The sequence below is a fragment of the Parasteatoda tepidariorum genome, chromosome X1 (genome assembly GCF_043381705.1).
Source record: "Parasteatoda tepidariorum isolate YZ-2023 chromosome X1, CAS_Ptep_4.0, whole genome shotgun sequence".
NCBI lineage: Eukaryota > Metazoa > Arthropoda > Arachnida > Araneae > Theridiidae > Parasteatoda > Parasteatoda tepidariorum.
In genome coordinates, this window is record NC_092214.1 from 48564066 (window position 1) to 48580973 (window position 16908).

General features: G+C 27.6%; 1 protein-coding gene across 1 annotated transcript in view; it reads left to right on the forward strand.

Annotated features, from left to right (window-relative positions):
• Positions 1-11643, forward strand: part of LOC122269917 (Ral guanine nucleotide dissociation stimulator-like) — a 57587-nt gene extending 45944 nt beyond the window's left edge. Inside the window, exons 13-16 of the mRNA XM_071187803.1 lie at positions 1190-1307; positions 5151-5309; positions 7838-7946; positions 11377-11643. Coding sequence (XP_071043904.1) covers positions 1190-1307; positions 5151-5309; positions 7838-7946; positions 11377-11501 — 511 coding nt within the window. The 3' untranslated portion in view covers positions 11502-11643. The remainder of the gene's footprint in view (positions 1-1189; positions 1308-5150; positions 5310-7837; positions 7947-11376) is intronic.
• The last annotated feature ends 5265 nt before the right edge of the window (positions 11644-16908 follow it).

Here is a 16908-nt window from a genome sequence, read left to right on the forward strand (position 1 = left end):
GAAAAATTGAAAAAACTACTTACAGTGTTTACAGCATCCTATCAAATATAAAATGGTAGCTAATTCACTTTTGCTAACAAGCACATGTTTTACTTTAATTTTCAGCTATAAATTAGAGTTTGAGCATTCACTTAAGACAAAAAAAAATAATAACGTTTGCACCAGATGAATGAAATATAATGACAGAAATTGTTGAAATATTCTCTTATTTATAGTTTTTAATCTCATCTGAAATCAGATGAAAAATTACATAATTCTCTTACAACTTTCTTATTTTTAATAGGACTCCGGGATCATTGTACTTGTTACTGTTCACAAAAAAATTTTGACATATAATGTAAATTATGATTTATAAGTAAAATAAGATGAATGAAAAATCCATGCAGTGGTGAACCCTTTATTGTATTAAAACTCTTCTTTAGTGCTTTATTGTATTAAAACTCTTCAATGTGTTAGCCTTCTTCATTTAAAATATGAGTTTTGTGAAACGAAAAACATTATTGATCTAATTTATTTCCATTACTGTTTTCTCTTATGTTTTTATATCAAAATTTTGCTGTATTAAATATATTCTATGAACAATCAGTTAAATGGACAAAAACAATTTTATTGTGTTAAAACCTCTCTCTTTGTTGGCATTTTCTTAGTAACTTTATCTAAATGCAAGAAATAAAAATTATTATCAGCAAATTTAAAAGGAAAAGAAAGACTATAGCATACAAATTTGTCTGACAGACAAAGTGTCATAAGGTTATTAAGGGAAATTAAAGCATCAGAGATAAAATATAGAACAGAAGACAAAAATTAGTTAAATATTGTTTTTTGCTGTAGCTTTGCATAAATGATGGATCTTGTGGTTCAATACTAGATAAAATGCATAATGGTTAATTCACCATCAGATAATTAAAAGTTTATTTCATTTTACTTTTTAGCAATATGGTTATGACAAAACCACACAAAAATGAATATAGCAATAAAGAGTCTAAACTTTTCATTGGTATCTAGATTAAAGTATTAGGATCTTACCTTCTAGTTTATACATACTCCTCATGTTTCAATGATCAAAAATCCACAGTTTTCTCTTTCATGGAATATATAGATAAGCATTTTCTATTCATCTCCATATTTATTTTAATCTTATATGTCTGAAACTTTAATTAGTTTTAATGGCTAGGTTTTCTTTATTTAGCTCAATGTTTAAATGGACACATCATAAAAGTGGTTCTTCACCTGCCAGTACATCCAGTGGTATTTTATGTGATAAAAGCTCTGCTGATGCAAATGTGATAAAAGAAAATTATATGAAAGTAAATACACCTTTTTTGAGGCTATACTTATTTAACAATCATAACAATATTTTAGCACTCTTTACTCACAAAATCTACAAAATACTTTAGTTACTATTGTTCAATAGCAATTGTCACATTTTTAGTATTTTGAAATATAAATTTTCATCTAAATATTTCTTTACTTTTAGGGGAGTTCATTCTTTAGGTTCAAAAATTTACTGTCAATATCATGTTTTTTGACTTTATATTGCTTAATAAATGTAATGCATGCAATTAAGCAAATTAACTGTTAAACTTTCTCATGAGTACAATTCTTTTTCTTATTTTAAAGATAGCTATCTTGAGAGGGGAAATTATTCTTGTCCTGAAATGTATATAGATTTCATTAAAACAGCTCATTTTGAAATTTATCAACTTTGATATCTAAAACTCTATTTGATATAAATTAAATTGTTGTATAAATAACATTTTCAAAAGATTATTTCATTTTAGACCATCTTAAACTCTGAAATCTTCTAGTTTTCAACAGGTCCCATATTTTGCTTACTTACTCAAAAATTCAGTTCAATTGTACTCTTTTTTTTTCCATTTATCAATTACATTTGGTTAGAGTATTATAAACTGATAGCATTCTACAAAAAATAAATTTTATTTTACAATAAGTATAACTGATTAACATTGGGTTTAAATGAAATTCTACTTCAATTGCCTATCTAGGAAACGTTTTATTTATTTTGAGACTCACATTTTGTCATATAATGTGTATCTAAAAGAATAGTAGATTCAAGCACTGACAGCAGATCGAAACATAAATCTCCATTTAGTGTTTGTGTGACATACCAAAGTTATCTTGAATTTTTTTAATAACTATGTTGTTATAATAAAAAATTTAATGTCTACATACTCAAAAATTATTTGTTTCCATTGCAATCTATTTTTGATAAATAGTCTGAATATCTGGAACAGATGTAATTGCACTCATACTCCATTATAAACACCCTGCAGACCCATTAATTAGTTCACTTTAAACAATTGTTACAAATTCATTAAAAAATATATTTTAGCATGTGACAGTGGTATAGATGGAAGTAGTAGTTGTGATAGTACTTAATTTGCTTTAAGATCACGAACTAATTGACTAAGCAATAACTCAAATATTTAAAAAAATAGTTACTTAATAACTTAAACTTGATTTTATTTTTACATTCTATGTAAGAAATTAGTGATTTTTGATAGAATATAATTCAATGTAAGTAAAATTCATCATATTTTGTCATTAACAGTTAGTAAAGAATCAAGTATTTTCTGGATCACACTTTTTGTGGTAAAATGTCCATGATATTCATTGCTAATTTCAATTGAGAATTAGCAGTAAATGATAGGTGTCAAAGATCAGGCAAAAAAGGAGGTGTCAAAATTTCTCATTCTTCTTCAATGTGGTCTTGTAAGTCTTCATCAGCATTACACTTTTGTTTAACTTGAGGTATAATATTATCCTCTATAGGGTACCAGATATGCACACTTCATCATCGCAAGATTCAAAGTGCTCAGTTATATCCCTTGGAAAAATATTCGAAACTTATTTTTCTAGCCGCATGGTATTGGTATGTTTTCTTAGTCATCTTTGTCTACAACAGTTGTCTTTTCTTTCCAACAACACACCTTTAGAAAGACATACATGCCAAAAACAATTGCAAATTGTTGCTTATGTCCCCTGTCTCGACCAAAACTATTGCTTCCCAAAGCAGGATGTTGTATTCCCTCTTATTCTCTTCATAGGCTTCTTTAGCTGTTTCCTATACTCGTACTTCAGGTTACAAATAATGCCCTGGACATTCAGGTTACAAATAATGCCCGGATTACAAGACAGAAATTGTATTTGGAGTAAAAAAAATCTAGTTAATGCACTTTAGATTTTATAAGTAGGAATAAGCTGTGCCAGTGTTGAAAAGGAGGTCAATTTTATTTTTTTATTAGAACGAATCATAGTCACATTTTCGAATTTCTCCAAAAGCATTTGTAGTATCCATGTTTTTATTAGCTTTGTAGTAGTAGATAGGGCAGTGTTTTAACATTTTAAAAACTTCTCCATTTTTGGGATTTACCTCAAACACTATCGGTTTTCTGAGCCATTCATATTTGGTCATATAAGAACATTTATTTTCAATTTGAAGAGCTCATGTTGGGCCATTTTTCTCCTTTAAATTTTAACGTTTGATTGTGAGTCATTTTGTATATCAGTCTAGCTTTGTCAACATTAAAAATATCTCTCCCTGCGTAATCATAAATTACATCCAAGTCACCCTTGAGCTTTCCATTTTTCTACATCTATTGCACAAAATACTTGCTACTTCACCAACAATCTTTCCACTAGAAACATTGTTCTATTTTTTAAATTATCCAATGAAGCACGCAAAACTTTTCTTCTTAATCTTTCAACAAACTTGTTCACTTTAATTTGAAGTGAGTGTCTGGTCACAAGAGGATTTCTATTTTGCTGAATAATTAACTATTTTAACGAAACTTCTTCCCAGTTTCTACTTTCAGCATAACATATTTTTTTTTTAAGAATCCACATTATTTTGTGTCTAGAAAAAGTTACACTTCAATATTTGAAATTGTGGATTTTAACAACAAAAATATTTTATGCAGTGCCAATTGATAGGTGCCATCTTCATTATGCTTGATAGTTTTAGCCTTATTCTCTATCAAAACTCTTTTCTTTTTTTTACTGCATTTGAAAATTTCTCAAATTGATCATAAGAATTCAAAGAAAGCCTCAGTTAAATGAGAGAAATTATTGGACTGCCAAACTTTCAAGGAGTTATTTGTAGAGAATAAAGGCTTGTAGAGATTGGTAGATTCCTGAAATTATGCAGGATTTACAAGAAGTTATAGAGATGCAAAGATATTAGGGGGAAAGATGAAGAGAAATTGGTTCCTGCAACCAGCTAGAATTGAAAAGAAATGTGCTACTTTAGAACTTTATCATTCTAGTTTTAGGTGATGAGCATCAGAGTGAAATTTGATTCAATGTAAAAAAATGCCGTCATCTGCAATCACAACTCATGTAAGTTTAAAGTAGGAAAAATCTGTTGAAACTAAATTTGAGTCTAATGTAAACAGACTATCGAATTCTCTGCTGTATAAGTGTGTGAAACATCATTAGTTAAATGGGAGTTCAGACAAGACCACTAAAAAGTTAACTACAACTGAGTATTCACTATATCTTGGACTCATCATAGCTAGACTATTGAATTAGGTGAATCTATTTGTTTATGAGAATTGTACAGATTAAGACTTGAAACTTAATATTAATTACAAGCATTTAATCTGAAAATTTTTATAAGTTGCTATGGCATATTGTACTATATAGAAACGGTGAATAGTTCAATTAAAATTTATCAAGGTGTTTCAAAACAAGCACAGATCTTTTTTGAATAACTTCTAATGTCTTGCTAGCCATAGATTATTTGAAATTCAGTTTCAAATTATTTATCTCAAAAATGAAATCCTCACACTCAGAAAGTGTAGTTAAAGACTTTCTTATGTATGGTAGATAAAGTATGGCAGAAGTGTTAAAACTAAAGCACAGTCATTAAACTAGTCTCTCGACGTACTTGCATTTTATTATAAAATTTTTTAGGATTCTTTCAATGTTTTTGATAGATATTTGTGTACTAATAAATGTTAAATTTTAGGAATCACAGTTATTTTCTAAAATAATAATGACTTTTCTAAGAATAATCAAAGAATCTAATCCTTTAGAATATAGTCTCAATATTTGCAAATAAGTATTTTGAAATATTCATTATTGTTTTAAAATAAAATTAATAGTATTTTGTTTTGTAATTTTAACAGGTTTCTAAATCTTGTTCAAATTTATCAGTATCCCATCATCACTCTCATTCCCTATCAAATGGAAGCAGTTCACCTTTTCAAGAATTTTACATAATCAAAATATCATTGGAACAGAAAAACTGTGATAATGACGGAGTAAATATGTACAAAAGTATAATGGTAAGCATGAGTGTTTTTAAAACATTTCTTTCTTTTTTTTAGTTTCTAAAAAAGTCATTTTAATTTATTTTTTAAAGAAACAATATTATTTATTTATTATTCATCAACTAGGTTATCAATAGCAGCAAATTTTACTGTTTTTCCATTAAAGGATAAATAATTTGATTAATATTTGTGTAGATAAATCTTATAGACGAAATATTTAAATATTTTGACAAAATTTATTATTTATTTAAACAATATTTAATTTGCTTAAAAGTTAAAACAAAATTAATTTGTTTTATTGATTAATGCTGTATTTTTTTTAATAGTCATATTTAATGTTGACCTTTATTATTAAAGTCCTTTATTATAAACTTGACTTGAACTTAGATTTTATAAATCTTAGTTTTATATTTTATAAAAGTACTTATTACAGATAATAAAGTATTTAACTAGTTTCATGAAAAAATTCAATTATAAACTTTTTGAAAAATTTAATTGGTAAATATTATTCTTACATTAAATATAAAACAAATACTTGCTGAACTTAAATTAAATTTCTATAGTATTAAAATAAGCTTTCATAAGACCATGAAAAATATGTTATGACATATATTTGTGATTTGCTGACCAAGTGGCCGAGTGGTTAGCGAGTCCGACTGCTGAGCCATTGGCCGCGGGTTCGAATCCTGCTCAGGGCATGGATGTTTCTTTCTCTCTCTGTGTTCTATATCCTTTCTCCTTTATGTGAATGTGACCCTCCCTATAAACGGGTTTGTGGTTGTGAGACATGGGCGATGCTGCTCCACCGCCGTGTCTTCGCCGCAGGTGCCCACTGGGTAACGAGAAGAAAGTAGCGGTTCTGGCATTTCTGTGACCAATGGGACAAACTCCAAGTGCCTGTCATTAAAAAATAATAATAATAATAATATTTTTCTGTCATTTAATATTACTGTATATATTTTGTTTTTATGAACAATAATCTAAGGGAACAATACTAATAAAAAAACTAAAAACTACATGTAAAGTTTCCACTTGTGACTAAAAGGCCACTATTTGCTTCTTCTTTTGACATTGGGTGACTATGGGGCCTTTTTTTTAGCAAAAAATGTCTAAAGGCAATTATTTTTTAAAAAAATGTTGACTGCTTGCAAATGTAGGCTAATATTTCTTTATTTATTGTTGTATATGTTATGATAATCTATAACTTATTTGTTTATTATTGGCACTTTTCCTTTTTTTCTAATTTGTAAGGAAAAGGAATCCGTTTTTTATTATTTTATTCACAAAACAGTGCAAATAAAGTAAATTGAAGTACAACAGTGAGAAGGGTCAAGAAAAAGTATATGTTTCTCGTTAGATTTTTCGCAGTATGATTGGTCTCCGCTTGGCAGATTTTTTGTTACTTTGATAACCTGCAATGATGGAAATGTATCATAGTTGATGAGAGGCCATAATCATGCAGTGGAACTTATAATAATCACACACAAACAATATGTTTATTGGTGGATGACAGGAGACAGAATGAAAGAACTACATTTACATGACAAAGGAACAAAGAATAAGGGTAACAACATACATAGAAGAGGACTTTCTAGCTTTGGCAATTTATCGTCCATTTTTGCGAATATGCCTCGCATATGCCCCCATTCGCAAAACTCTCAAAAATGTAATCAGCAAATTTTAAAAGATTAGATTTCAGTAGTACTTTTGTTAACATGTCAGCCGCATTAAGTTTAGAAGATACATAGGTAACAACTTATCCTTTTTTAATGAAATCTCAAATATAAAAATATCTAGAATCAATAAACTTTGTTCTATTATTTGAAATTACACTTTTAGAAAAAGCTATGGCTGCTTGGTTATCAGTAAAGATTGTGGGGATGACATTTGAGAATTTTAAAAAATTACATTCATGCAGTATTTTTGATAAGTAATGAACTTCAATGGCTGTCATGTCAAGTGCTATCTTGGACCAATTTAAGTTTCATGTTGATGGCACCAGTATGTGTAATTATTATGTTTTGAAAAAACCTTGTTTATTGTTCTGCAAGATATTACTGTGTGTTCTTATAGAACAGGCTTAGAGCACTAACTTTTTATAGAACACTGACTTAGAGAAAGCAAAAAGAATTAAAGCATTTTATAAAACTTAAGGATATTGTGGATATTTCTTTAGAAATCATGTTTTCAGATTATGCAGTAGAAATTATGCAAAAGAAAATAAATTTTTAAACCTCTTAAAATGAAAATATTAAACATAATATAATGTATTGTTTCTCATGTTTTAAGAATTGCTTCATTATTTATTTCCCATATTTCAAGCCATGTTTTCAGATTAAACAGTAAAAATCATGCAAAAGAAAATAAATTTGTAAACCCTTCAGAACAAAAACTTTAAATATGGTATAATGCATTGTATTTCATCCTATATAATATTAGATTTCATTAATATTGTAACAAATTTGCTATTTTAGTCCATTTCTTTGTTAGAAAAAATACATTTCAATGTTTAAGTTTTATATAAATCTACTTTCTCTTTTTAGCTCAATAATAGTGACCGAACTCGCACTGTGATAACAAATGCTATGCTAAAACATGGGATTGAGGGCAATCCAGATGATTATATTCTTGTTCAGCTAGTTCCCGGTGGTGGTGAGTCATTTTAATATTATTCGTGTTGCATTTCTAAACATATTTTTAGTTAGATCTTAACATCTTATTCACAAATTATCATCGAAAAGAATAAAGCATAAATAAAAGACATAGTTTTGGCCCAAAATTGTGTTTTATTCAGCTCCCTAGTACTAAATACAAAAAACAGTTAAGTTACTTACCTAATCTATGTTAAGTTATCCATAAAGCAAATATTGTAAAATACCAAACAAGCCCTCATATGCAATTAAGCCCCCCACCCATTGTTTCATTGAAATATTGACCAGCAACTAAAACTGAATAAATCCTTCATCCACCTCCCACATCCTGAGCTAGACAATAAAGACGCATGCCATGCATGTATACACCCACAGAAAGTCTTAAATTTTGTGCTTACTTTTTTAAAATTAAAAAGAGTGCCCACATGATTTTTTTAAAAAAAGTTTATGTTATTCAAATTTGAGTGATGTAAAAAACCAAACACTGTGATTCGTACTCATGCGATTTAAAAATACAGTATCATGATTTGTATTCACTCGATTTAAAAATTACATATTATGATTCAAAAAATTTAATGACGGGATTCATATTCATCCATCTTTAAAATTCAATGTCGCACTTCAAGCAATTTTGAAATAATTCAATTCACATTCAGGCAATTTTGAAATCAAACATTGCAATTTATGTTCACGCGATTTTAAAATCGAGCATCGCCATTCGTGTTCACATGATTTTAAAATTAAATATCGTGATTCGTATTAAGGTGATTTTAAAATTAAACATTTCGATTTGTTTTCACACAATTTTAAAATCAAGCATCGCGATTTGTATTTTTGCTATTTTTAAATCAAACTTACAATATGTCTTCATACAATTTCAGACGCATCATTTGAAAGCTTTTCGGAATCCGATTAAAATATTTTATAAATAAATACATTTAAATTAAATTTTTTTTTAATGTTTTTTCTTTATAAAAGAATTTTTACGTTCGCACTTATTGCCTTTAATGGTGCAATTATAATAATTTGAGAAAGATAAGTGAAGGTGAAATGTAATTTATTTAAAATACAATTTATTTCTTTTAACTATCTAATTTTCCTTTCATTTGTTATATACTTAATTAAATCGAGTAACATTTCCGGTTTATTAAAACTTTTGATTTTCTTTAAAAAAATTGAATTTTTCCCTTGCTACGTTTTACCTTCCCTAATTGCCCTTGCCGCGATTTTCATTAAAATTTTGGGGTTTAACTGGTATCAAAAGTACAGTAATCAATTTATAGTATGTAAGTTTTATTTTCTACAAAACAGCTTTCAAGCATTAGAGTAGTATAGGACAGTACATTAAACATAAAAAAAAAAATTTCTGTAACTTTAACATATCGACAAAACATAGAAGAATAAACTAAATGCATTACATTAATCACAAAAAAAATAAACTCAATTATTTTTATCTATTTCACACATCACTTCCCGTTGAGGTACTCACATCAGAACTACTGCCCTAGGCATATATGTTGAGCATTAGAAACTTACAAAACAGAAAAATCAGAAAATTAGTCTAGTTTAGGCAATTAGTTTGTTACCTTTACCCCATCATCAGATGAAGTAAATGACCAGCAGATGAGGTTTACAAAAACAGGGAGTTAATACACAAGGCGAGTGAGGGGAAGCCTCTTAACTGTCCTAGTTTAAATTTTGTATTTGCTCATAAATTAAGTGATCACCAAAGCAAGGAAAGAGGTTCAACCATCTCTTTTATGTAACAAGCTCTGCTTTGTGTATGTTTGAGAAAGGGAAAACCTCTTAGTACGCTACACAACTGTTTTTTGTTTATATTCAGGATGAAAAAGATGAGATCTTTATGAAGTAAATATTTACGTTTTCTGTCTTTTAACTCAGGTAACTTAGCTACGTCACTAAATGCAAATTTCACTAGTTGTTCATTCCAAACCATATAAACTTGTTACAAGAATTTTCAGAAATCAAAAATGAATTTCTGGGTTGAGAATAAATAAGATAAAAACTAATAATTAAGTAAATTTTGCTTATCAAATTAATAAGAGAAATTTAATCAAATTAAATAAAATGTAGAATAAACAATTAATTAAATATGCAAACTACTATCTGTCACAATAGTCATCACAAAACTTATAATATAGAATAATTTAAAAATGTAAATTAAGACAATTTTTATAGCCAAATTACAAAAAAACTGAGAACATGAAAATATACCGCATTTGCTCTTATTTCTGCAACCATTTGAACTGCTTCCTTCCATGCTTGACCTGGTTGTAAAAACAACTTTTTTTTCTCCTAAATTGCAATATAAGTTGGATAATCGACTTATACATCAATAACACATATAAACATGAAGATTTGTTTCCAAAATCTGACTCTTGACAAAAAAAGCTAACCTAATGTTAAAAATTAAAATAAACGCTATTATTACACAATCAAAACTTTTATGTTACAAACAATTTTAACAACTTACTTTTACATATCATCATAAGGGCTGCTTTCTACAAGAGATTGAAATTCATCTTGTTTCCCTTAGCCCCCCAAAATATCGTTTTACTACCGTCAAATTAATTAGAAATTCCAAAATCTGAAAATATTTAACTGTTATTTTTGCATTAACATTTTTCCATGCCGTAATGCAAACTAATTTGAATTCTATAAATTAACCAAACATGAAGAATTCATAAGAATCAGAACATTACAAGATCCAACATTTTTATTTGAGAGTGAATGTGCAAAAATTGTAAATAGGTTCTCATTATTTAATCTTTGAATTACATTTTGTAATTAAACTTGGTCAAAAAAATATATGAGTTTTAAATTATTGCAAATTAATATTTTGCTTATCTTTGGATTTTAGAGCTTTGTATTTGGTTAGAAATTTTTTTAAAATAAATGTAAATTCAGGGGTTGACTTATATACCAAATACACACAAAATCCTTGATTTTGATATTAAAACTGAGACCTGTCAATTTTTACACTGAAAAATATGGTGTTTATTTAGTGTAAAAATAATGCATGATTTGATTGAAAATCCCATAAATGTGCATCACTTGGGGGAAGAAAGAAACATCACTCGGGGGAAGAAAGAAACATCACTCAATTATGATATCAAGTTTACTGGGGGGCAGAGTATGATAGAGTGTGAAAAGTGATTAATGCCATGGTTCATGTGAATTTTACAATAGGATGTCTGAAAATCAATAAGGAGTTTGCAAGACCTCAGTGCTCATGCCATGTATTATTTATTATAAAGGCATCCTTTCATAAAAACTTTTTTTCTGTTGAGATTTTGTAAATTTCAAACAGACCATGGTTCCACTTAGTCCTGTTTAACAAAATTTTACTGTGTTGTGTGTGTAAAACACCCAAAAATTTTATTCTAAAGTAGTTTTTCTTTTCTTTTCAGAAATTGTTTTTCCTCATTCTGCAAATGTTTTTTATGCTGTAAATAGAAGCCATGAACTGAAATTTATTTTAAGGGCTCGATGTAAATCTAAAGATATTAGAGGGAAAAAAAGAATACCACTTTGAGTAGCATTTATACTAAGGAATTGTTTTTTAAAATATTCCACTTTTACATTTCAATTTTATTATTTCATTCTCATTTTTTTTTATATAAATGCTCATAAAAATTGCTCATTTTGTGTATTTTGTAAATAAATGTTTGTATAAATTTGTGTAGTTACTTTGTTGTACTATTTTAGAAAATAGCATGATAGAAAATGTTACATTTCTTTTTTTATCATTTGAACTAGAGAAAACCAATAGGCATAGCATCTTTTATTTTTACTTCATTTTATTTTATTTTTAACGCTGTAAGTATAATTTTTTTCATTGTTAAGTCTTATAATTAAATTTCTTAATGATGTGCAAATATCATACTTAATGGTATAAGCTAAGAATCACTTTTTTTAAAAGTAACACATTGATTTAAAAGCCCCAAGACTTACTCACAAATGACGCCATGAAAGACATATCTATATGGTGTTAGATACTACTGATTTTCAAAAGATTCCTGTTATCATAGAGTTTATTGAAAAATCAAGGTTTTGAGTTGAAATTAAAAATTGGCAGAAGAATAATGTATCACCAAATTTGTATATTGATTAAATTCTTTTTTATGAACAAAAATACCATTCAAACTTGACAGTGGCCTGAAAAGTGTAATAAGGAATTTTTTCCATATAAAGCCACTAAAATCATGCATATGTTTATTTTATCATAATACAGACTTTCTAATGATACCTTTCAAAGTTTCAAGACATTTAAATTTATTTGGCAATAAATTTAATAGTTTAAATATGAAATTTCGAGTTGAAATAGGAAGTGGAGGATGGATAAAGCTAAATTTTATTTGTTGATTAAAGCCTTTTTAATTGACCAAAAGACTTTTTAGTACCATTCAAGCTTAGTGATGGCTTGAAAAGTGTTATAAGATTTTTGTTCCATGTGAAGCATCTATTTGTCAGCGATTTGTTGAGTTTAAACAGAGTCATACAGGCACCTAAATAACTGAAGGATTGATACCTCTAAAATGTGATAATTGCAATCAGAATTTTTTTTTTTTTTTTTTTTTAAGAAATATCCCTCCAAATTGTATTTAGGGNTTTTTTTTTTTAAGAAATATCCCTCCAAATTGTATTTAGGGAACCATAAAGTGAAATTGTAGGAGATGTCTTGCACCTTAAAAATATTGCTAGGTAGTGTATCAGAGCTCATCTCTAAACCTCAAAATCGTCCAAAATTATATTTAAGCTGACACAACTTAATGGTAGATGATCTTGTGATTATGGTTATTAATGCTGACAATTTGTCTCCATTAAAATGAAGCTTAGAAAGAATACTTGAGATATTTTCTGGTGGAGACAAGATATGAGTTGTAACTCTAAAAACTGCTGATAGAATAATTGAAGGACCAATAGTTGATTAACTTTAAATTTTAGTTTTTACATTATTTTGTTGAACTTGAAATTTCTAACTAAAATGAATATATAGTACTATATTGGGTTAACTTTTGCACTTAGCAAAGTTTGAAATAAAAAAAGTTCTTACAATTTTATTATATTAAGAAATGTTTTGATCCTAAAGATAACATATGAAAAGTTCATATGAATATGGATCTTTGTTATACTTCCCAATAACTATTAATTATTGGGTGTTTAAGTATTACTGATCTTGATTTGTATTTTTAGAATTCTTGTGAAAAAAAGGAGCAAAAAGCATTCATAATTAGGAGTTGCAAGGAATAAAAAATCTGTCAAATCTCTAAAGATGGTGGGATTTATGGCACCCAACTAGCTTTGTTGCTTGATGAATGGGTTAGTAATGATATTAGTTACGCCTTCCTCAGTATTAACGTTTTTTCTTGTCTTAAATATTAATATGCAATCTTTATTGTGTATAGTGGGCAGAAAAAAAATAAATCACCGTGAATAATTTTTGACTTAATAATCAGGGGGTGACCACAATTATGCTAGTAATTAGAGCAGACGATATATTAAGTTACAAAATCAAGCACACACAAAAACATACTTTCTCCGAATAAACATATATTTTTTCGAGGATTTAGATTTCTGACCTTCAAAATATAGGGGATAGCTGCTATGTTGGGAATATGGTCCAATATTTCTGTCAGGAGAGTGGTTTCTCCTTAATTTTACTTTTTGTCTATTTTGTGATGTCTGGGGAATTTTTTTAGCGAATCAAAAACATTTTTGCTCGCAATTGTAAAATTTCTTTATAAAGATAGCTAATTCCATAAAAAATTTGAATAATTATTTTCAATTTTTTATTATCTTTCTGAATAGCAGTCAAAAATTTTGAATTGTCAAATAAACAAGTTTTTACATCATTTTAAAAAATTTAATTTATAGGGCAATGTTCAAAATTTAAGCGAAATTGGACAAATAGCCAAATTTTATACATACAGTTTCTTAAAATTCAATTTCTAAATTCGACACAGATGAAGTTCTGGTTACTTTAAATTTGTGGCTTTTGGTATGTTTTAAAAGTATTCCTTCTGTTATATTTTTTGAAACTCAGAATAAATTATCTTAACTTTTCTTCTTATTTTTTTTAATGAAATTTGAAGCATTGTTCTTAAAAAATCCTTTATATTAAAAGAATATGCGAGAAAATGCAAAGTAAATTGCATATAGCATACTAAAAACAATTTTTGAAAGAGATAAATTGATACAAAGTAATTCTTATTTATTTCATTGTTATAATGCATCACTATTTCAACTAATGTCCTACATTATCACCAGCCTATAAGTCAAACCACTAATTTTTGCAAAATTATTAGGATCTTAAGTCAACTTATACACTGTGACATCTAAATAAATTTTTAAAAATTCATTTGTGACATCTAAATAAATTTTTAAGAATTCATTCTTTGACAGCAGTAATTAAAGACAAATTTTAACATATTTTTATTAAAAATATGTTATTTGCTAGCAGAACTGCTGTAAAATATAAAACATATATTTTACATTTAAATTTTAAAAATTACCATCTAAAATGTTTTTTTTTCTTAATTTGGCAGGGAGATAAGGTATACACATTAATAACTAGTAAATTATCATTGTTAAATACTTTAAATAAATTAAAGAATTTGCATTTCTTATAACAAAAGAGTTTCTACAATTCTTGATCTATAATAGAATATCCTATAGAAATTTTTAAAAAATTTTTTAAACAAGCCCATTATATTTTATATTTATATGTAGTTGTGAAATTCCACCTCATTCCTCTTGAAAGATGAAAAAAGAGGAATAAGGTGGAATTTCACAACTACTTTAGAAGACCTTGATTTTGCTGATGACATCGTACTTATTTCATCCAAATGTACAGACCTTCAGCTTAAAACAGACAAATTCAACAAATATTCAAATAGTGTAGGTTTATTCATAAACAAGGAAGAAAACTAAAGTAATGAGAATAAATCAAAAGAAAAATGACAAAATTAAAATCGAAAATCACGAAATAGATGACATAGAGTCATTTATCTATTTAGGTTCTATTGTAGATAAAAAAGGTGGAAGTAGTGAAGATATTAGACAGAGAATAATCAAAGCAAGAACATGTTTTAAGGGATTACATAAATTTTGGAGAGAGTCAAATATTGAAATAAAGACAAAAATAGTTGTTTACAAAGCTATTGTTAGAGCAGTACTATTACGTGGCGCAGAAACCTGGAAACAGACTAAGATCGAAATACAAAATTAGAAACCTTTCAAAACAAATGTTTAAGATTTATTTTTAAAATTTTCTGGCTTTACAAAGTATCAAGTCAAAATCTATTAAAGAAAGCTAAAATAAAAACAATAGAAGATGAAATTAAAAAACGAAGATGGAGCTGGCTCGGACACATCCTAAGAATGCCCAAAGAAAAAATTACATCTGTTGCGCTTACATGTGCCCCTGATGGTAAAAGAACAAGAGGAAGACCCAGACTTACCATCCAGCGCATGTTTTTGGGCGAATTAAAAGAATGTAGAATATCTGGCTGGGAGGAAGATCTATTGCTAGAGACAGGAGGCATTGGAGGGATATGCTAGATGCCGTAAGTGCCCAAAGGCACGTAGAGGATAAGTAAGTTATTCTATAAAAGATCAAGTAAATTAAGGTAATCTTCAAAGCACTGTCAGGGTTCATATTCAAAAAGAAATTTTTTCCCTGACTTCTCCAGGTAAATTTATGCAAAATTCCAGAATTTTTTTTAACAAAATTTTAAACATTTTGTATTTGATAATAAGGTAAATTAAAATCATAAACGAAATTGCAACTCTAAGAAAGCATCAATGAATTGTCAGAACTATAAACGTGACCGATAGGAAAAATAAAAATAAGGGAATGTACTAGGAAATATTTAAAAAAAAATTCATTAGAGTGAATTTATTGATCAAAAATATATAAATCTGTGTAGAATTGAAGTTAACTGGTACTACTTAATCAATGTAAAAACATTTTTTCAAGACAAAAGGGCAATAAACAATTAAAACCTAATACATTAGCATGGATCAAAAATTAATTATGGGAATGATAAGCAATAAGATTGCAAAATTTAATAGAGCTATACTGATTTAAAAAGAAAATAATTTTTAAATAAAACATTAACACCAATTATCAAACCATCCTAAGATGAAACTAATGAATATATAAACAATCCAAATTTAATTATAATTAATCTATATTTGTTAAACAAAGTTAAAAAGAATAAATAACTAAAAAATAATAAATCAACGATAAAAACATATTTATAATCCTTAGCCACAAAATAAATTTTACTAAAATAAAAGTTCAACTTTTCAATAACTAAGTTATCTTAAAATAATTTTAAAAAAACTAAATTAATAAAAATATTATACATATAATCTGTATTTAATTGAAATTAAATCATATTTAATTAACTCAGGAATGTTCTTAAAAATATTAGTGGAAAAAATTTAAAAAAAAACTATAAAAATGCAATGTTAAACTATTCCTTAAAAAAAAAATTATCATAAATAAGATAAATATATAGAAAAAATTAATTACCGCTTATAAAAAATATATTAAAAATAACTTATTTTGAAGATAAATAATAAAACTACACAAAAAGAAACTAACAAATATATAAGTTAATTGAAGCTAAACCAAATTATAATAAACTGAAGATTTATTAAAATCATTGAATTAACTAATATAAAACAAAATTAATGATTAAATATCGCAGTATATTTCTGACCTAGTTATAAGTAAAGACACCCGGTGGCTGAGTGGTAGCGCTTCGAGCTCTCTTGCCATGGGTCCTGGGTCTGACCCTCGGACCGAGCAAGGTATATTCGGTCTTACATCCCTTCAGTGAGTCGATAAAATTAGTACCAACCATGCTTGGGGACTAAACACAGGGAGTTCTGCATTTCGTTGACCACTCAACCGGAATATCTGCTCCTGC